At 43.0% G+C, this 22,409-nt stretch overlaps 1 protein-coding gene across 1 annotated transcript in view; it reads right to left on the bottom strand.

The window, feature by feature from the left end:
- The window catches only part of Cd2ap (CD2 associated protein), a 74,418-nt gene extending 66,871 nt beyond the window's left edge, over positions 1-7,547 (bottom strand). Inside the window, exon 1 of the mRNA XM_048442720.3 lies at positions 7,410-7,547. Coding sequence (XP_048298677.3) covers positions 7,410-7,413 — 4 coding nt within the window. The 5' untranslated portion in view covers positions 7,414-7,547. The remainder of the gene's footprint in view (positions 1-7,409) is intronic.
- Between the last annotated feature and the right edge of the window lie 14,862 nt (positions 7,548-22,409).

Below are 22,409 nucleotides of genomic sequence, written 5' to 3'. Positions count from 1 at the left end.
TTCTTCCTTTGTTTGTTTATTTTGTTTCTGAGATTAGGACAGGTCTTGTGTCCAAACTGACCTTGAACATGGACAACCAAGGAAAGATGATGACCTTCAATTCCTCAACCCTTTTCCTGCCTTCACCTCCCAAATGCTGGAATTACAGAGGTACACAAGAAAACACATTTTTAAATAAACTGAAAGCTACTTCAACACAATGAGAATCCTGAGCACACGACAAGTATCTGAATGACCACAGTGGCAAAGCACTTCCTTAGCATGTGCTGAAGCCCTGGGTTCAACTCCTAAAACATGGGGCAGGAAGGACACTATAAATATTTCATAAAAAAAGTAAAGTTATCCAAATTAAAATTACAAATATAGAAACTTTTATATTTAAAATTGAAAATGTTCTGTACTTATCAATTACAGTAATTGTGAGTATGACACTCTTATAGCTCATATTCAGTCTACAGACTGGAAATATTTCTAGTATCATCTTTATTGAGGTACCCATAGGTCATCAATATCCGTAAGACAGTCTTACTACTTCAAATTTAAAAGGTCTCTCAAAAGGATTACCTCAAGCAAAGCCTTGCTTAATTCAGAAGATGTGATGCCAGAGGAGATTTTAAAAGTAACCTGCTTACTGTTGCTACAGTCTGGATCTTGAATGTCCCAAAGACTCTTGTTTTGAAGGCCTAGTCTCCCACCATGACCCTATTAGGTGATGAAAATTTCAGGAGGTGGAGCCTAATGGAAGGAAGTTAGGTTTATTATATGTCCTTTAGGTCACCTCTTCCTGTCTCTCCTTTATGTTTTCCAACTATTACGGTCTTAGTTAGGTTTCTATTGCTATAGTAAACACTATGACCAAAATGGGTTTATTTGGTTATCACAGTCTACAATAAAAGAAAGTCAGAGCAAGAATTCAAGGCAGAAATCTAGAGACAGAAATTAAGCAGAGGCCATGGAAGAACACTGCTTACAGTTTTGATCTCTATGGCTTCCCCAGGTCATTTTTCTACATAACAGAGGACCACCAGCCAAGGTGTGGTGGCACTGCTCACACTGGGCCAAGCCCTCTCAAATTAATCATTAATCATTAATCAAGAAAATGCGCCACAGCCTTGTGCCTACAGGCAAGTTGATGAAGACATTTTCTTGATTGAGGGTGTCTTTTGCAAGATGTCCCTAGCTTGTGTCAAGTTGACAAAAAAAAATAATAATCAGCACAGTCATGAAGACAACAGACTTCCGGCCCTACAGCAAAGTCAAGAGACTATAAACTAAAGTTCGGTATTATGAGCTAAAGTAAACCTTTCCTCCTAAGTTGATTATCTCAGGGGTTTCTTGCCACAGCAAAGAAACAATCACATCTGTCAAGCACTTGCTTTATCAGTGATCAATGAGATGAATAAATCCTACTTCCTCCTAATACAAAATTTCTTATTATAGCCTTTATTCTTCTCATTACATTTTAACATTTTTTATACTAGAACACAGCCCTAAGCCCTTAAACCATCACAATCGCTGGTTTGGTTCTAATGAGGTTCCATGTTGTTTCATTTCTATTGTTACAACCTATTTCTAGTACAACACTAATAAGCCATACCAAAAAAATTTATAGCATTAGAACAGGAAGAGACAGGAACATTCTTATCAGAATCCAGGGGTTGTGGGAGTTGTTGTTTTTTTTTTTTTAAGAAAGAAAACAATACTTAACTAATCTCTTGGCAGCAGCTCCTTTCCTTGACATGACCTTGCATTAAACCTTTCTTGTTTGAGTGACCATACAAATTCACAGCCCACCAAAGCTAGGTTAAGTACTTTAACACTGAGCACATTCCCAGCCCCCACATTATTCTTGTAACTTGGTGGCAACTGTGCGTTACTATAATGAAACTTAGTATTTTTCTACCTGAAATCCCTAGAGATTAAATGCTCCACAGTCACTCCCTTGGAAAACAAGTTACCTGGACACTGAATCATCTTGAATAACCTAAAATACACCCAAAGGGTATCTGGCACATTCAGACTGCTTGTGTTCAGAAGCATCCTAGGGAACATAAAAGGGCACCCGGTTTCCAAAGCGGAGTAGGGTGGAAAGCAGGTACATCAAATCACTAGGATCAAGTAAGAGAGGATGCCAGACCGTGACAAAGAAGTCTCAAGCATTTTGATAAGCAGAGAATCCCTTTAAAATCCAAAGCTATTCATGATCACTATATAAACATTCAATCACTAATGTTGACTAATAAAATCTTAAGATATATACTGTGCAGTATAACATCCATAACTGAGAGGCATAAGCATTATGTCAGTGATACTTTTGGGCTCATCTGAAACAATTTCAGTCAGTAATCAGGCTCCTGTTCCTAAAAAAGAGACAGAGAAAAAAAAAAAATACTTACCTTGTAATTCTCAGAAAAATACTGGACCTAGCCAGGTGGCGGTAGTGCACACCTTTGAGCCCAGACTCTGGGAGGCAGAAGCAGGTGGATCTCTGAGTTCAAGGACAGCCTGGTCTACAGAGTGAGTTCCAGGACAGGCAAGGTTACACAGTCTCGAAAAGAAATTAAATTTATCTTTTCTCCCCACCCCACCTAGAAAGACTTCCTGCTTGCCTGCTATTTATTTGTGTCAAATCTATATAGTAGATACTAATTTTACAGAATCAAAGGTGTTCAAACTTTTAAAAGCTTTAATTATCTGATCATAAACACAACATACTCTAAGGAGTAGACAAACTGTTGTGATTCATTTTTGAAAGAAAACTTCCTTTTCATGCTCTGAAACTGCTTGGTAAATCACAAGATACCAACTTACAAATATCATCTGTATGAATGAGTATTATTTACAAAGGAAATAACTCACTAAAAAAGTACATTTATCTTCTAAACCAACTGTAAATTTCTATTAAAACAACTTCAGTCAAGCAAAGTGGCATTCACCAGTAATCCCAACCCTCAGGATGATAAAGCAGGATGGTCATCGTGAGTTCAACACAAGCCTGATCTACACAGTGAGTTCTAAGTCAGTCAGAGCTACAGAGTGGAAATCTGGTCTCAAAAACTAAAGAAGTAAATTATCATTGGTGTGTTTTATACACACATAAAACACTTTCAAAACTAATTTCATATTTAATCTTAATGCTGTAAAATAGCATCAATTGTCTGTCCCACACAGGCTGCCTTGAACAAGGTAAAGTGCATGCTTGCTGCTACCACAAAACCTTCAAGTTTTTGAAAAAACAAAGTATTTATCTGTACGTCTTCCAATCACAAATTTCTGAACAGTCTTGCTATGCAGCAGCAGCTCCCCTGGAATTCATGATCACCTCCTACACCCACTCCCAAGTAGGTGAGAAAACAGGTGCCTATCACCAGCCTTGACTGCTTAACCCTGAAATTATGAGTGTAGAAGATCAGGCCTCTGTCTGTACACAGAGGCTAGAGAGATGGCTCAGCAGTTAAGAGCACTTGCTAAGCACTCCTGAGGCCCAAAGTTTAGATCCTAGCATGCAAAAAGCAAACTGGGGCCACCACAAGCACCTATAACTCCCAAGGAGGCAGAGACAGGAAAAATGCTGAGGCTTACTACTGTCTTTAATCCTAGCCAGGAAAACATGTTCCCTTAGGGTTCAGAGAAAGACCGTGCCTCAAAGGAATTGGTCTGGGATCCACACATGCACACGGGTACAAGCAGGCCCCTCACACACAGCTTATGGGCATTCAAGTGTACACACGCACAGACACATTTTTACTTCACTCTAAAATGCATACCTGTATTGGTGGGGGGGGCGAGAGAGATGACTCAGCATTTAAGAGCACTGACAGCTCTAACAAAGGTCCTGAGTTCAATTCCCAGCACCCACATAGAGGCTCAGGACCATCTAGAACTGTAGTGCCACGGACTCTGAAGCCCTCTTCTGTTGTGCAGATGTACATGCAAATAAAATACATAATTTTTTTTAAAAAGTATTGTCTTTTATATTTCCCTAAATGTATTGCCTTTCTTAATTCCCTACAACCTTTTCTTCCTAATTCCTTCACACAGGCCCCTTAAAAGTTGACAGGCATTTCCCCTACATTTAATGTAGAAGCTAAAAACATTAACAGAAAACTTAAATGTCTCTAGTAGTAGAAATCCTTAAATTTTTCTCAACAGTTAAACATTTCAAATGAATAAGTTTCTCACAGATTGTCTAATATTGAAAAACCATTTTCGTCAAGTTATACTATACAGAATTCAATTTCTGTGTTAACACAAAATCATCTTACTGATCCTTGAAAGACAATATTGTTTTTAACAACTATCAAACTTCACTCCCAAATTAGAACTGCAGAAATCTTTTGAACACACTAGTCAGCATTATTAGCTCACTCATTCTTCTAATAACCTGTGATTGGTGCTTCTCACCAATTTCTAGATCAGGAAACTCAAGCACAGACAAGCTAATTAACTTTCTAAGTTGCAAAGCTTGTTGGTGAGACTAGGAAGTCCTTGCCCAGGACCCTTTCCCCTCTTTCAGCCAGGAAGGCCTTGAATAAGCTTTGTAAACAAAGCTGGCTTAGAATTAGATACCTGCTTCTACTTCCAAAGTAGCTGCAGGTCTAAGCTTCAGAAACTCTTAGCTACTTAAGAGTTATATGTTAAGATATATATCTTAACATATATATCTTATATGTTATACATATAACATATATATCTTAAGATATATGTATCCCTTAAGTGTCCTTGTTCATCTCAAAACAAATATAAGACTTAGAAATTAGATAAAACACTTGAGTATTTTAGGCTGCATCTTTAAGTATGTGTAAGTGTCATGGGGTGGGGTTGCCCTCAGAAACCAGAAGAGGCTATCAGATCCCTTATGTGTTAGGGGCAATCGTAAACCACCCAATAAGAATGAAAGAATCAAATCAGAGTCCTTTGAAAGAGCAGAAAGAATTTGAGAGCTGTGCCATGAATTACAAGAAATACAGACAACCAGCTAGCTGTGACAGCTAAGACCTATAATTTCAGCAGCTAGGTGGCTGAGGCAGGAGGATCACTCTAAAATCAAAGCCAGGGAGCACAGGGTGAGGAGATGAGACCTTGTCTTAAAAAATACAAGAAAAAGAACAATGGCAGGTAGTTAAACAAATTATATATTAAAGGAAACTCTTTTACATGAACTTGAGGATTTCAATGACTGCACAACCAACAAATTTTAAGTACACATTCTTCTGCAAAAGATTTAAAAATACTATACAGAAAAACAATGACAAACACCCAAAATAACAGACCTTAAAAGCACATATTGAGAGTATGGTAAACAACTTTCCCAAGATACTCTAGCAACTCACCTAAACAGACCAAAGCAAGTCACAAAAAAAGGGCCTGTGAACAATAAATATAGCTATTACATTGTATAATACTGTTCATTTACTTTTCTTAAGAAAAGACTTTAGCTGGGTATAATGGCTCACACCTTTAATCCCAGAACTTGGAAGTTCTGAGTTCAAGGCCAGTCTGATCTACAGAATGAGTTTCAGGAGAGCCAGAACTACATTAACCTGTCTTGTTTTTTTTTTAAAAAAAAAAAAAAAAGACAATGACGACCTTATATTCAAGTTATGGGTCCACTGATTTCCACTATGATAAATGACAGATTTAAATTATTTCCACAGTTTGAAAAAAAACCCATTGAGAAAGAGGAAGGTGAAAGTAAATACTGATCACAGGTGCAATACTGTGCATCCAACAACAGGAGAAAGTGCACTTAAAACAACTGCAAACTGCAAAGGGGTAAGTCTGTTCTTCAGCAATGGGCCCAACAGTCTACACAGGAGCCAAGGTGGGCCGGGCAGCAGTGGCTTGCGCCTTTATTTCCAGCACTCTGGGAAGCGGAGGCAGAGGCAGGCGGGTCTCTGTCAGTTCGAGACCAACCTACTCTACCAGAGCTAGTTCCAGAACAAGCTCCAAAGCTGCAGAGCAACCCTGTCTGGAAAACCCAAAAAGATGCAAGGTGGTTAAAGGGTTCGCAGCAAGTCAAAGTCACAAAATGATGATTCTCGAGCATCAAAAGATGTTTAATTACATTCTGCATCCTGATTTACAACAGATAAGAACTGTATACTTCGTTTTAGCTGTTCATCCAAATCAGTTAAGCTAGTTTTTGATGCTTAAATAAGCCTGCAATTACCCCATAAACTCAACTAATCAAGTGGAAAGGAATCCATTTGAAGGTCCCCAGCAGCAAATGCTTGGCTCCTGGGTTGAGGAGCACTTGGTATAGAAAAGGTACACAAAGAAGGAGGGAAGCAGAGGGAGCATAAAATTAGAAAGTCTAAGAAAACAGAAAGGCAGTGTCTGTAAACACTAGCTAAATTCGTCTCCCACGGAACAAAGTGTGGGCACAGGATGCCACATCAGCAAGACTCCTGTTCTGGTCGTGCTTCTAAATCATCCGTTTGTTTCATGAATTATTGATTTCAGCAATGGTTGAAGCAGCACCAAATTTCAACTGAGTAAGAGATAACCTCTTCCTGATTTATACCACAAAACCAAATTCGGGTTTCACAACTTACTAAACACACACTTGCCTTATGGTGACACAATTCTGATTTTAAAAAGGAAAAAAACAACACTATCTTTAATTGTCTTTAAAAAAAAAAAAACCAACTATTTCTGTTAATTTGTAAATATCTGAGGGAGTTAGTGCCTAGCCCAGACAAAACTTTGTTATCAAAAGAGAACTGTTACACCACTTAACAAAACTCCTTTTCACAGAGCCCTGCAACACACTCAACCTTCTCTAAGGCCAAAAGAAAACCCCAAGACGACACAGAAAACAACCTTGTGGGCCCTGTACTTTTTCTCCCCGGCAAGGAGGAAGTCTTGCTCCAAACAGGAAACTGCTCCCCCAGAGGTTCGGCTGGGAATCCTAGAAGACCGAACCCCCAAGACAGCCCTCAGGTGGAAATTCGACGGACTGCTAAATGCCAGCACACCTGACCGGGGAGAGTCTGCCAGGAAAACACTTCCCAAACTACCCACGGAAGGGGAAGGAAGAGGAGGCACAAATCACTGCCAACCCCAGCCAACGGCAAATGGCAGACTTAACTATTTTCTGCGCTTCCAGCTCTCGACGACAAAATGTCTGTGTGGGCATAATGGACGTGGGGGTGTGAGTGCTTTCTTTCTTTCTTAAAAACCCAATGTGTGCCCCGCCTCGGAGGAGCAAAGCTACCAGCGCCACTTTGTCAAGTTCGCGATCGCCCTCCCCCCCATGGAAGCCGGAGGCTCCCGGAGGGCGCGGGACGGCCGGTCAAGGGTTCGAGCCCCGCTGCCCCGCAGAGGACCGCCAAGGGGGAGCGTCCGACCCGACCCGCCCCGACCCGCGTACGAGCCCCGTGGCCGGTCAGCGCGACGATGCTTACCCATGCTGCGACTCTGGCGGGGAGAGCGCGGCCCCGCGCGCGGCCTCTCCTGTGCACCGGCTCAGGCGCGGCGGGGAGGCGCCTCCATCCGCCCGCAAGCGCGCTCCGCCGCTCCTCACGCCCGGTCTCTGCCGCGGTCCCGTCAGGCGGGAGCGAGCGGCGTCCGCGCGTGCGCACGCGGCGCCCTCCGCCGCGGTTCCCGGTCGCTTCCGCTCGCCTCGGCGGCACCGGCTGGCCCGCCCCGCACCCACTCCAACAGACGCCGAGCGCGCCCCGCTCGAGACCCGGGTGCAATGCACGAGCCGGTGCGCCGAGCGCTGGGACCCGGCTGGGGCGAAATCTCGCGAGAATGGTATGGGATTTTTTTTTTCGGCCACGCCCCCTGGGGCCCCCGCGCGCCACCCCGGCTCCCGCAGCTGGTGCCAGGTGCGGTGACGTCACGACGGGGGCGCGCGCCGCCCTCCTCCAGGTGCGGCGAGCTGTGGGCGCGGGTTCTGCGTGGGGCGCGCGGCAGCTGGCGGGCGGGCGTCGGGTCCCAGACGGGTGCCGAAGGGGTTCCGCGAAGTGAGCCTGGGGTGTCCTGCTCCTCTTTCTTGCAAGGATGTAACTGTGGGAGATCTAAGAGGAGAAAACGAGGGGAGCGAGCGCTTTGATTTCGAAGTTCAAGGCAGGCCCGGCAAACGTGGGGACCCCACAGTCCACCTGCAAAGCACTGGCTCTCCTTTGCGGGGGCTGGAGGGGGCACGAAATGACTTCTTTCATAGGAATACATTACTGTATTCCTTGGCCAAAGACGACTTCCCAGTCCCTGTTTTGAAATAGAAGTTATTCTAAATTAGGCATCATGGTTTGAAACATTGCCAGGCATTTTTTTTTTTTTTTAGACTCAACATGAAGGTCGGCTTAGGACCATTGTAATCAGACAGGAGCTTTCTTCGAATTATAGACAAATTTTATTAATTCAGCATAATTTTCTTTTCTTTCTTTTCTCTGCTCCTAATTGAAAAACAAAATCACCTTCCACTCCTGAGCGAATATGTGGAGCAGCATGTGTTGGCTGCCGCCTGCTGTGCCAGGTGCTTCTCAGAGAAATTAAGTCATGAAATTCTCACAGCTACTTGACACTTCAAACTGTCTTGCCCTTTGGGACCAGGCCAAGTTGGGTCTCTGCAACTCAGCCCTGCCATTTATTTTTGTAGGTCCTTGAGTTAAAGAATCTGATTCGCACTTCAGCTCTTAAATGTGTTGAAAGAAATCTGTGCAGTGTAGCACAAGTACCTGGCTGGAGTAGTAACTTTGTAAATATCCCTTCTCACTGGCTCCCATAGGCCTGCTACGGGCATCATTCCTGCCTCGAAAGGGTTGCCTTGGCGATTGTGAAACAGGAATTGTTAAGATTCACAGCGGCTCAAACCTTTACAATTACTTCTGTCCAAGCAGAACCAAGGAAAACATTTAGTTTGCACAAGTGAGCAAGATGCCAGCTGCACAGCATTGAAAGCACAGAACACTGCCTTGCTTTAGTCAACGAATATTTATTGAGCAATATGTTCATTGTCTCCTACCAAGCAAACAACACGGATAAAAAATTCATAGCCCTTATCTTCAGTGATAGTTGCATTCTAACCCAAAGGCAGAACATAAACACATAATAAACAGCCTGAAATACACAAAGTCGGGTGCATAAGAGCTTTAAAAAATATATGTTATGAATAGGACAAGACTCAGGGAGAAGAGCAGAACAACAGAGAGGTAAAACTGAAAAGTATCGGTCTTAAAGACAGTAGTGTCTTCCAAAGACAAAGCCATGAACGCCGGAAATGTATTTATTTTTACATGTATGTGTGAGTTCCTACATGTTTGTGTACCCGTGTGTGCCAGTGCCTGTGGAGGCTATAAAAGGTCAATAAATCCCCGGAAGCTAGAGTTACAGGCGATTTTAAGCCACCAGAGGTGGGAGCTGGGAACCAAACCCAGGTCCTCTGTGTGTGCAGCACACCCCTTAAACACTTGAGCCATCTCTCTACCCCCAGAAATTTTTTTTTTGCAGAAATTTATTTTTAAGTTTTAAAAATTATCTGTAAAAATACTTCCTAAGGTCAGCAAGACGGTTCTTTGAGCAAAGGCACATGCCAAGACTCCATAAGTCCCTTCCTTCGGACACTCATGCTCCTAAGGAAGTTTGTAAGTACTTCCTAAACTTCTGAGTGTGCAAAAGTTAGTTATCAATTCTCCACTCTTTGTTTGCCAGGGCAAGGGATTCATTTCACTCTGATCAAGTATCTTTTTTTTTTCCCTTTCTATATAGTGAACATGTTACTCTAGCTTCAAGAATGTTGCGATCTCTGTGACTGACACAATTTCCGACCAATCACATTCTTGCCTCTCTACCATCGTGTTCTTCTGAGTTTTCTTAGGCCACGGACAGAAAATGACAGTGTTGAAATATCATCAATTGTTTTCCTGCTGGCAAAAACTACTTTACAAGGACCAGTATAGTAAAGAAAGAAAATTAAATGTTTGTTTTTAAGTACTTGTGGAGCTCAAAAAGTGCCAGAAACTAATTCTTTGTTACTTTGTTCTTAGTTTCAAAATACTAGGCTTCCTGAGCAGTGTTTTATAATCTTGTTTGGCTTGGCTAATTTCTGCTGCAGTTAAGTTTCTACCACCTCAATCTTTTTTTTAAAAAAAATCCCTTTTTAGAAAACAATTATAATTGTAGGAAATTATAATCTTAATCATGAAGACTATACTGTGTGTTCAAGAAAAAAGTAGGCATCCAGCCTCTTCCCCACATCCCCTCCCCCACGCTCTGCTAAAGTGGTCCCCTATTCATCAGCCTGTGACAGGATCCTGTTATTCCCCTATAGCAGTTTAGGGGCTATGCGGAGACCTGTGACCACTCTGAGCATTTTCCTATTGTACTTCTTTTAAATGTTTTAAACTCTAGGACTGCTGGGGAGGCCCGGTGGATTGCTTACCTAGTGTGCACAAGCCCGGATCCCCAGCTCTGAAAACTTGTCTTTAATTCATTAATAACAATAAAGTAGAGAGAGAAAAAGCAAAATCCTGCTGGCCCCATTCAAACAAATGGCCATTCTGTGTACCGCAGGGATCTTTGTAAGGATGCTATTGGCCGTGGATTGGAGGCCAGTGCGGTAGGCAGGTCACAGGAGCCCAGAGCTTCCACGGGAGTCTCTTTCAAGATCAGTCTCCCAGATGTTAAAGCTGTTTGTCAGTGACAGGCTCTCACTTTGTAGCCAGGTTGGTCTCCAGCTTGAGACCTTGCCTCGTCTCCTCCCAAATGCTAGAACTCCAAGTTATTCTACCTTTCTAAGCTTTTGTTTGTTTGTTTGTTGTAACTATTTTTGTTACTCAGAGATCCTCCTGTCTTTGCTTCTCCAGTGCTAAAACTAAATGTGTAGCTACCATGCCTGATTCTCCATGCCTGGTTCTCCATGCCTGACTTTCCACGCCTTGCTTAAATCTGGCCCCTGCTGACTGTGAAATACTTTTTTTTATTTTTTGAAGATTTATTTATTTTTTCTGCATGAGTATTTTGTCTGCATATAATTAATTTACTGTAGTTTGAATGAAATCCCCTATTGCAAAAAAGAAAAAAAAATGCTGTCTTTAGAATCAACATAGCACAGACCAAGAAAATGTGAACTCTCCCCTCTTCCTCCACCCTTGTTTGTTTGGTGTGGTTTTGTTGTTGTGTTGTTTTGGTTTGGTTTGTGTCTGTTTTGTTTTGTTGGTTGGTTTGGTTGATTTTTGAGACAGGGTCTCACTGTGCAGCCATGGCTAGTCTAGAACTCACTATGTAGAGCAGAAGAGCCTATAATTTACAGAAATTAAATTAATTTCCTGCCTCCTGAGTACTGGTTGCTTTGTTCTGTATTTTCATTTGTGTACGTTTGTTCTACATATTGCTACATTACATGAGGGCATTTTCATATACGTATACAGTATGTTTGGATCTTATTTCCTCCTATCGCCTTTCACCTTAATTCCTTTCGTTCCTCTCGAGTTTCACTCCTATCTTCATGTCATAGTACATGCATAACTTCACATAGCTTCATAAAATCTAAGAATCGCAGATGGGAGAAACCATGCAATGCCTGTTTTCCGTTTTCCTGAAACTGACTTCCTTTGCTTAGTATTGCATCCAGTTGTACCTGTTTTCCTGTAAACAACATTTAACTTTATTTTTATGACTAAAAAAATCATTGTATACCTATGTGTATATCTATGTGTATATGTGTACACACACACACACACACACACACATATATATATATATATATATATATATATATAATCCATTTCTTTGTTGATAGATGCCTAGATTTGTTCCATCACTTAATTATTGTGATTAGTACTACAGGAAACATTGATGTGCAAATGTCCCTGTGACGTGTTGGCTTGGAGTCTTGTGGGTAAATACCCTTGGTGGCACAGTTTGGTCGTGTGGTACATACCTGTTTTTAATACTTTGAGGAACCTCCATGCTGATCTCCATAGTTGCTACACTATTTCATTCCCATCAACATGGTATGGGGTTCCCCCACTTTTGTTTTGGTTTATTTTTTCTTCCTTTTATACCAGGTTCTCACTATATGACCCTGGCTGGTCCAGAACTGATGATATAGACCAGGTGGACCTGAAATTCACAGAGCTCTGCCTGCCTCTGCCTCCCTCCTGAGTGTTAAGGGTAAGTCACGCGCTACCAGAGGCCCAGAGAGGTTCCCTTTTTTATTGCCGGTTATTTCGTTTGTTTCTGAGACAGGTTCTTGGACATGCCAGTCTGGCTTCCTGCTGCTCTGTAACTAAAGATGATGTTTATCCGCCCACCTCTAGCTCCTGGATCCTGTGATTATGGCTTGGATGCCTTATTATTGTCTTAATGACTGCCATTCTGACTGGCTTGAGATGGAATATCAGCGTCATTTGAATTTGCGTTCTCTGAAGACTAGTGATATTAAACTTTTTTCATATATATAGTAGACATCATATTTTAATCTTTTGAGAAGCGTCTTTTCGTTTCATTAGGCGATGAATTGGTTGAATTGTTTACAATGAATGCTACTGTGTTGTGTTGTCCATAAGTCTGGTAGGAGCGGTGCATATCACAAATCACTGCACTGCAGGAACACCTTCTACAGAGAATAATATTGCTAATTTGTGTCTCCATTGCTCAGGAACTTCTATAAATTACACAGAGCCAGGCATGGGTGCTCATGCCTGAATCCTAGCACTTGGGAAATAAATTAAGGAGGATCAGGAGTCCAGATCATCTCAGCTATGCAGTGAGTTCGAGGTCAGCATGGGGGGGGCTAAAAAGCCAAGAAAGGAGGAGTAGGGATGAAGCTCAGTTAGTGAAGTGCTTGCCTGGAATACGTGAAGCCCTGGGTTTGATTCCAGTACCAACACAAATTAGACATGGCGGCCCACATTTGTAATCCCAGCACTCATGAGACAATTACATGATAGGGCTTCTTTTTAAAATAGTAGCCCAAGGGATTCTGAGCAGAAGATCCCATCCATATGTGCTCATTATCCCCTGGCCAGCGGCTGACCTAATATGGTACTAAAAGGTACTCATTCAATTAGTGTATCTCTGTGTTTCTGCCTAAATGTCATCGTCTGTTTCTAAAACAAGAAGTGGGAAATTTTATTTTAGGTCCCCACTTAACTTCCCCAACTGTGCCAAGGACAGAGAAGATTTTATCTCTCATAGGACACTGGAACTTTGAATCAGTATCTCCCCCAACCCCATGTATGAGTGTGAGTGTGTGTGTGTGTGTGTGTGTGTGTGTGTGTGTGTATGGTACTGTAGACTGAATGTGGGGAATGAGGTTCTGGAGATTAAATGTACATGTCTAATACTGGGTAACTAATGTGTGTGGATAGAGGTGGGAGTGTGTGTGTGTGTGTGTGTGTGTGTGTGTGTGTGTGTGTGAGACTGTGGTACTGAGCACTGCATGACATTATTTTGATGCCAACAATTAAATGCCTGCCAAAGCAGAAAAAGCTCATAAACCAAGATGTTCCCCTCTCTTTCCTGAGCCTTCACATTCCATTCTGCTGGTTTCCGGCCACATCTCGCCACTCCTACAGCCGCACCACATTCTATACGTGGCTTGTCAGCCAGGCTCTGCAGCCTCCAGTCAGCCCACGCCTGCTCGGCCTTCTCTCACAGGCGTTATCTACAGAAGGCAGGGCTCCTTTACCTGAAACACTTGGACCTTCAAGGACACTTCCACCTCCTGGTCCTCGAGGCATTTACTTATACTCCGACCTATAACCAGGGAACTGGGGCATCCTAAATGCCCCCTACACCGCTGTCTACTTCCTTACAGAATTGCTTCTCCTTGGACATGGTCTAAGTCTTCTCTTCTTCTTTGCTTTCTGCTGTTAGGACAAAACATTGACCAGAACCAGCTCGGGGAAGAAAGAGCTTACTTGCCTTCCAGCTTCCAATCTGTCATCAAGGGAAGTCAGAGCAGCCGCTCAAAGCTAAAACCTGCAGGCAAGATCAGAAGCAGAGGTCATTTCCTGTCTCACTTTCCACGGTCTGTTCAGCCTGCTTTCTCACCCAACCCAGGGCTTGTACCTCTCACAGTGGGCTGGGCTCTCCTGTGTCAATCATTAATCAAGAAAATAGTTGGACGTGGTGGTGTACACCTTTAATCTTAGCTCTTGACAGGCAGAAGCCAGCAGACCTCTGAGATTGGGGCCTGCCTAGTCTACATAGTGAGTTCCAGGCTAGCCAGGGCAACATAAGTGAGACTCTGTTTCAAAAAACAAGGAGGGGGGAGGGAGAGGAGGAGGAAGAAGGAGAAAAGAAATATACATAGGACAGATAGAAACAAAGGAAAGAAGGAAGAAAGAAAAAGATAATCCTTCACAGACACGCCTACAGGCCAATCTGATGGAGAAAATTGCTCAGCTGAGGTTCCTCTGTGCAGCTGACAGAAATAACCAACACACCGTCTTTCCTCATCAGAAGCATGTCTCTGACTTGGGCTGGGCTGGTCATTCCCCTAACAACTGCATCTCCTAGGCCTTATCTTTCCCCATTTTCCTTTCTTCCATCCCTACTTTTCCTCACTAACTTTTAATACTCTCTAGATTGCCAATCCGGTTTTCCCAGTTTAGTAAACCCTACCTACGTGGCATATTTTGGATTTTCTAACCTTTCCTCACTACCAAATACATTTTCACAGAATACCTTTGACCTTAGTCAGGCGGCTGTCTTTTTCACAGAGTAATCCTGGACCCAACTGCAGCCACTCTAAATCACTGACCTTTCACAAGATAGCAGCCTATAATAGCGATGTGTGCCTTAAAATCAATCACCGAAGGGAGAACCGCTCTGTCTACCTTGACAGTAGGGGCAACAATGACATTCAAAACAGCAGCCATCATCTGGCCTCTTGGCCGCTCAGACACTGTCAGATACAGTTTATTTTCTCCTCAGATAAGCCTCTCACTGTAGCACTGGGGGCAAGCAGTAGGACTGTAGGGAACTCAAAGGGTAGTTAAGTGGCCAAAGATCACATGACCTTGAAGCGGTAGAACCTGAGCCAAGACTACAAGACTAACTCTCCAGCTGACGCTCTAGCCTGTTCTAAGTCAATTTGCTTCTTGAACTGGGATGTCTTCCTTTGTTGAAAGAAGAGGAGGGAAGGGGAAAAGGGGTGGGCAGAAGCACGGAAGGACTGACTCCTCCCTCGTTCTTTGTTGTGTGAGCCAACCAGAAGATGGCCTGGCACACATTACATACCATCCGTAAGCCGAACAGTTTCCCACTCACTGAAGATCTACTCTCAGCCAGGCACTGAAGAGGTAGCGAAAGATAGGAAGGAGGCATCATTCTTGCTGTTGTGTAGCTTAGGTTTAAACTAAGAAGCCAGGCTAGATATGGTAGAGTAGGCCTTTAATCTCTGCACTCAAAAGATAAAACCATGTCTCGATAAAATAAAATAAAAAGGTAGCTCAGTGGTAGAGCGCTTGCCTAGTATGTACAAAATACAGAACACTTACAAATAAAGTCAAATAAAGAGTAGCAAGAAACGGTGTTTTACACCGCGATCTTAGCCATCAGGAAGGACAACCTGGTCTACATAGTAAGTTCTAGGCCATCCTGGGGTACTAAGTGACACTTGTCTCACAAAACAAAAGGCCTGCAGAGATGACTCAGTAGCTAAGAGCACACGCTGCTCTTGCAGAGGATCCAGACCAGGAGAGTTAACATCTATAACTTCAGCTTCAGGCGCCTGCGCTTATGTGTACTACCCCCCCCCCCCACACACACACAATTAAAAATAAAAACAAATTTTTTTAAAGGGTAGGCCAGTGGATAGAGATATAGACAGAACTGGATAACTGGTGTGGGAGAATTGTCTGTATTCTGTCAATCATATTTTAAATAAATGCTGATTGGCCAGGCAGGAAGTATAGGTGGGTCAACCAGACAGGAAGTAGAGGCGGGGCGACGAGAATAGGAATATTCTGGGAAGCAGGAAGCTCCCTCAGCCATTCCTGCCCAGACCACCGAAGAGGCAACATGTGAGCTGTCACACTGAGAAAGGTACTGAGCCGTGTGGCTAACATAGATAATGATAATGGATTAATATAAGTTACAAGGACTAATAAGAAGCCTGATCTAATGGGACAATCAGCTTTATAACTTATAGAGATCTCTGTGTGATTGATTTTCTCTGGGACTTGCCAGCTGTGGGGTACCGGGCGGGAACAGATACCCCAACAAGCCGGCCCTCATGTTACAGGATACTTTAAAGGCCAAGCATAGTGGCTTACACCTGTAATCCCTGCATTTGGGGAGTTTAGGGTGGCAGATCATTATGAGTTCAAGTCCATCCTGGGCTACATAGTGAGTTCCAGGCCAGCCTGGGCTAAAGATTGAGACACTGACTCCAAGGAACAAAATAAACAAATAAAGAATAAATAAAAAAGGAGTCCAACTTCATTGTAACCCAACTCCCCTCTCTGGTGCTTCTTGCCCTCTTCTCCATGACTCTCTTGAATATAATTCTCATGCCTCAAAAAAAAAAATCTGTGTTTAAATCTCTTCTGGGATACTCAGTGCATTTTCTCTTGTAAAAAAGTTATTTTCATAGCGCTTTCATTTCCTGTTGTATGGGTGAAGCCTGAAACGGTCCCACGCATCTCTACCATCTCACTGGTTATGTGCACGTGGGAGGCTCTCAGTAGCGGAAGGCTAAGAAGTTAACAGGGCTGTTGGTTGTTTAGTGGGGACCAGTTTCCTCCCTTGGGTGTACAAGATTCTAGGCATCTAGTAACAAAATAAAACAACAACTGCACTAAATACAACAGCATTTGAAAGAATAAAAAAAATATTTCTTTACCTCTGAAGATTTCAGATCGGCCAGTTGTGGTGGTGCACGCTGGTAGGATTTGCTGAAGGAATCAGAGGCAGGAGGAGCACGAATTCAAGGCCAGCCTGGGCTACACATTCAAAAAAGAAAAAAAAACAAACAGATTTCAGATCAAGAAATTATTTCTTCAGTACTTACAATTAGTATTCAGGTATCTATACTGGCTTCCCTTAGGGTCCTGACAGGATACGTCCTCAGATGCAGTCACTAAGAGCACCTTTAGTGCACATCTGTTACGGTCCCTTTCAATAGAGGGGGCCTTGCCCACCCTCGTCTTTTTCTCTCTCTTCCACCACTCTTGTCCACACCCTCTCTCTCTGTTTCTCTCTCTCTTGCTTTCTCTCTCTCTTCTGCCACTCTTGTCCCCAGAGACTAGTCTCTGCCCCCTCTCTTCTCTTCCAGTAAACCGCCTATGTGACCCCTGTTGCAAGGTGTGACTTCTCTTCTTTTTAAATAAATTACAACATTTACAGAAAACTGTGTTTTTGTGAGACCCACTTAAACTGCCTTTAAATTCTCAATCCTCCCACCTTAGCCTTCTCCCAAGTGCTGGGCTCACAGCCACACACGGCCATGTCCGGCTGCAAAGACTTCTAATGAATGAATGAGACTTAATAGCAAATTCTTGGTGGAGATGTAGCCTAAGCTATGATCACTCATGATTCACGCTTACTTTGAATATATTTCAAAGTATTATATTATTCAAATATAATATTTCAGTGGAAATATTATAGATTAAACAAGTAATAATGTAAAATTATTTTTACATATTTATATTCTATTTGAAATACCATTCCAAGGACTGGGAATATAGCTCAACCAGTAGATTGCATGCCTAACATGCACAAGGCAGTGGATTTGCTTCCCAATACGGCGTAGAGCAAGAACGGTAGCAACACACCTGTTAACCCAGCCCTTGAGAGATGGAAGCAGAAGGATTTAGACTTTCAAGATCTTCTGTTACAAAGAAGTTTAAGGCCAACCACACTAAGCTAATGACCCAGGTAAGAGGGAGAGGGAGGGAGGGAGAAAGGGGGAGAGAGAGAGAGAGAGAGAGAGAGAGAGAGAGAGAGAGAGAGAGAGAGAGAGAGAATATGAATCTCAAAAACAGTTGTAGGGAAAGTTCAGTGGTTAAGAGCACTTGCTGTACACTGGGTAGTGGTGGCTCGTGCCTTTTATCCCAGCACTTTGGAGATAGAGGCAGACAGATCTCTGTCAGTCTGAGGCCAGCCTGGTCTGCAGAACAAGTTCTAGGACAGCCAGGGCCACACAGAGAAACCCTGTCTTGAAAAACAAAACAAACAAAAAGCAAGCAAAGAGGACTTGTTTTTACAGAGGACACAGACTCAGTTCCCAGCACCCATATAGGGGGTTCACAATTATCTGTAATTCCAGTTCCAAGTTTTCCTTTAACCCTTTTCTGACTTCTGTGCCTATGAGGCACAGACATAGAACACAAGTATACACACAGGCAAAGCATTCATACACAATACAATAAAATAAATTTGGATCTTTAAAAAGCCTTTAATCCCAGCAATTGAGAGGCAGGGGCAGGTGGATCTCTCCTAATTCAAGGCCAGCCTGGACTACAGAGAGAGTTCCAGGCCAGCCAGGATTACATAGTAAGACCCTGGCTCAGTAAATAAATAAGTACAATTTTTGTTTGTTTGTTTGTTTTTTGAGACAGGATTTTTCTGTGTAGCCCTGACCACCCTGGAACTCTCTGTGTAGAACAGGCTGGCCTCTGACTGAGAGATCCGCCTGCCTCTGCCTCCCGAGTGCTGGGATTTCAAGCATGCGCCACCACTATCACTGCCTGGCAAGTAAGTATTTTAAAATGCTTAAAATATATTTAAAATAGATCTTTTTTATTATTATTAGGTCATAAACTTTTCTAAACTACTGGGTACAAAGGGGGGTACGGAAGTAAATGCCTTTTGTGTGAGAATCTGGGTGGGTCTGAGTGCACTGTGCTCCCCATCCGAGCAGCCAGTCCTGACAGAGGAAAGCTGGCCTTGCAGAGACCACTGTCTACGCACACAAACACATATTTGTGTTTACACTTGTGTGTGTGTGTGTGTGTGTGTGTTTATCTACCACAGAACCGCCACCCTGTTCAAACCTTACCTCTCACCTGTTAGAAAGAAAAAGCAAAGAATGAAGAAATCTAGCTTCTGACAACATCACGACCGCATACCCCAAACATCCAAGAGTCACGACCTTCTGCTTAGAGAAGTAGTCAGTGCTTGTGTGGTTGAATCTAAAACCAGATGTAAAAGAGTAAGTCGGGTGTTTCGGAACCCAAGTTGGCAAAGACATGGGAGAGCTGCAGAACGGAAAGGAGGTCTCCCAGTCACCACGCGTCAGCGCTTTGCCGAGGACCCAGGAAATGACACGGGTGAGAAACTGCTGGCAAGGACTTTCCGTGTCTAACTTAAGTTCCAGACCGGCGTTTCTTCCCCAAAGGAAAGTATCCACTGGCAAGTTTCTGAAATCAAAATGAAAGGGAAAGGGCTTTCCTTGCTGACTCTTCGAAGAGACAGGAATTGAAAGTACCGGGGAAAGCTTTGTTTGAAGGGAAAGAACCTTGAGAAAGAGGAATTTGAGTTTAAGCAAATTTAGTGTGGTAGGGAGAAATGACAGGCAGCTGCAAGCCTACAAGAAAATCACTTCTAATCACTCAGTCTGACAGTCATTCATTTGGGGAGAGGCGCCCTGGACTGAGACCAGAACTTCGTGCACACTATGTGCACCCCGCACCACTCAGCCAAGCACCCACAGCTCTCTAGCTCAGTTTCAGACTTTTCTGATCAGGCAAAAACTATTTCATGAGGGTCCAGAGAGAAGCCCCAACAGGAAAGAGCACTTCCTGTCTTCCAGAGGAGTAGAGTTTAATTAACAGCACCCACATCACAGACTCACAAAGGCTTAAAACTCCAACTCCTAGAGATACAACACCCTCTTCTGGCCTCCCCAGACATATATACACATGCACATACCTTCACATAGATATAAGGAGACATAAAATCTCAAAAGCAATTTGCCTGTTGATCAAAATTCAAACAATGCACTCCAGAAATAGGTAAAAAGACAACGTTCTAGATATTCCAAAGTCCTTACTTCTTTTTCCTATTTATTTATGTACATGTGTGTGCACTCATCCCCCCACCCCCCGCAGCCTCATGCAAGCTAAAGAGAGAAAGAGAGAGAGAGAGAGAGAGAGAGAGAGAGAGAGAGAGAGAGAGAAAGACCGAGCACCACAGCACTCACGTGGCCATCAGAAGGCAATTTGGGGGAGTCAGTTCTCTGTCCACCATGTGGGTTCCAGGCCTTGCACTCAGTGAAAACACTTCTCTTTAAACCAAGGGTGCTTTCATCATCCATGATGCATTGCTTCTAACTTAGGCTCCCATTTATTTCATCCCACCAGCCAGTTCCCACATAATGACATGAAAACTTCTTATTAATTATAAAAGCTCAGCCTTCTCTTAGTTTTGTAAGCTTTGGGCTCAGCTAGCTGATCTGTTCATTGGCTGCTGGGATAGCTCATCTAACTTTGTCCTTCCAGTTCCTGTGTGACCAAGCTATACTTGTTGTACCTACCAGAGCTTCTTGCTGGCTTCCCAGTTCTTCCCGGGGCGAGTCTCATATTTGGTTGTCTTTGCTGCAAACACTTGGAGGAGTCTTTCTTTTCCTGGTTGGACCCTACCTGATGTATTCAGTCACGTATGACTTGATTGAGGTTTAATGTTTGGGATTTGTTTGTTTGGTTGACATTCCAAGGTGCTTTTATGCCATTTAGAAAGTTTAACCTGGCGTGGTAGCACAGGGATCTACTGGCAGTCCTTGGGAGATAGAGAGGCAGAAGGATCCAGAGCAGAAAGCCAACCTTGCTTTATAGAGTTTGGGGTTAGCCTTGGCTACATGAAGAACCTTGTAACAAGTTTTATTCCATCCCACCAGCCAGTTCCCACATAATGACATGAAAACTTCTTATTAATTATAAAAGCTCAGCCTTCTCTTAGTTTTGTCCCACTATCTCATTAACCCATGTATACTAATCTATGTTCTGTCGCTTACTGTCCATCCTGTTTCTTCAGCGTCTCCTGGTGTCTCTCTTGCGCCTCCATGATCTCCTCCTCTTCCTTTCTCTCTCCGGAAATCCCGCATATACTTCCTGCCTAGCAATTGGCCGTTCAGCTTTTTATCACACCAATCACAGCAAATACACCTTCATACACTGTACAGTATCCCACAACAGAACTTGTCTCTAAAAAGAATAGAAGAAAAAAACCATAAAGCTGCATGTCGCTCTGTTATCAATATTTTACAAAGGTTTGGAAGCTTTTTGACATGTGTTTATGTGTTGTGTGAGTGTGTATGTGTGTGTACATGTTCACCTATGTGTGGGCAGAAGTACACGCACATGCATGCGGCTCTCAGAGGCTGATGTTTGGAATCATCCTTGGTAGCTCAACATCTTATCCACTGAGACTGAGCTCACCAACACCTTAGTCTAGTTATCAGTTTGTTCCAGGGATGCTGTCTCTTTCTTCACATCACTAGGCTTCTCTATGGGCTGCCGTGGATGGCTGGCACTTATAAGGTTCTGGGGATCTGAACTCAGACTCTCACAACAAGCACTTCAACCGCTGACCAATCTTCCCAACTCCCAAGACTTTGAGATAAAACTAGACCTCTTAGCTTTGTCTTGCCATGCTGGGATAATATCCAGGGCCTTGTACATTCTAGGTGTATACTTACACCCCTAGGAAATTTTTATCTATTCTTAAATCTTTCATTTTAAAGATATTTCTTATATAGTATAATATATAACCATAGAAGTATATATTTCATAAGTATAGTTTGATAGGTTTTCTCTCTTTTTAAAAGTTTTTTTTGTTGTTGTTGGGCAGTGGTGGCACACGCCTTTAATCCCAGCATTTTGGAGGCAGAGACAGGCAGATCTCTGAGGTTGAGGCCAGCCTGGTCTACAGAGTTACTTCCAAAACAGGCAGGGCTACACAGAGAAACCCTGTCTCAAGCAAACACATAAACAACAACAACAAAAAGATTTTATTTAAAAGATTATTTTATTTATGTGTATGTGTATATGTGGGGGTGGGGAGAGGCAGGTGCCTGTGAAGACCAGAAAAGGGTATCAGATCTCCTGCAGCTGGAGTTGCATGTGATTGTGAGCTGCCCCACAGTAGTGAGAACCTGACTGATGGACTCTGAGACAACAGGAAGCGCTCCTAACCTTTGGCCATCTCTTCAGTTCCCCCTTTATGAAATTATGTGTACATTCAGCATGCCTGTGTGTGTGCCTGCATGTGAATGCAGGTGCCTCCGAGGCCAAAGGAGGGTGCCAGATCCCCTGGAACTAGACTTACAGTTCATTTTTTATAGGTAAGGTTATGACACCTCTAGATTTGATTTGAGAGCACATAGATCAAGACTTGTTTATTCTCTTCTCAGTGACTACTGATTCATAGTGTTTGAGAAGATACATACATACATATATACATACATACATATTCATATACATACATATACATACACACATATACATACA

Source organism: Myodes glareolus, chromosome 18 (assembly GCF_982192425.1).
Source record: "Myodes glareolus chromosome 18, mMyoGla1.1, whole genome shotgun sequence".
Taxonomy (NCBI): domain Eukaryota; kingdom Metazoa; phylum Chordata; class Mammalia; order Rodentia; family Cricetidae; genus Myodes; species Myodes glareolus.
The sequence above is the reverse complement of the archived record's forward strand: the minus strand, read 5'-3'. Positions and strand labels throughout refer to the sequence as shown.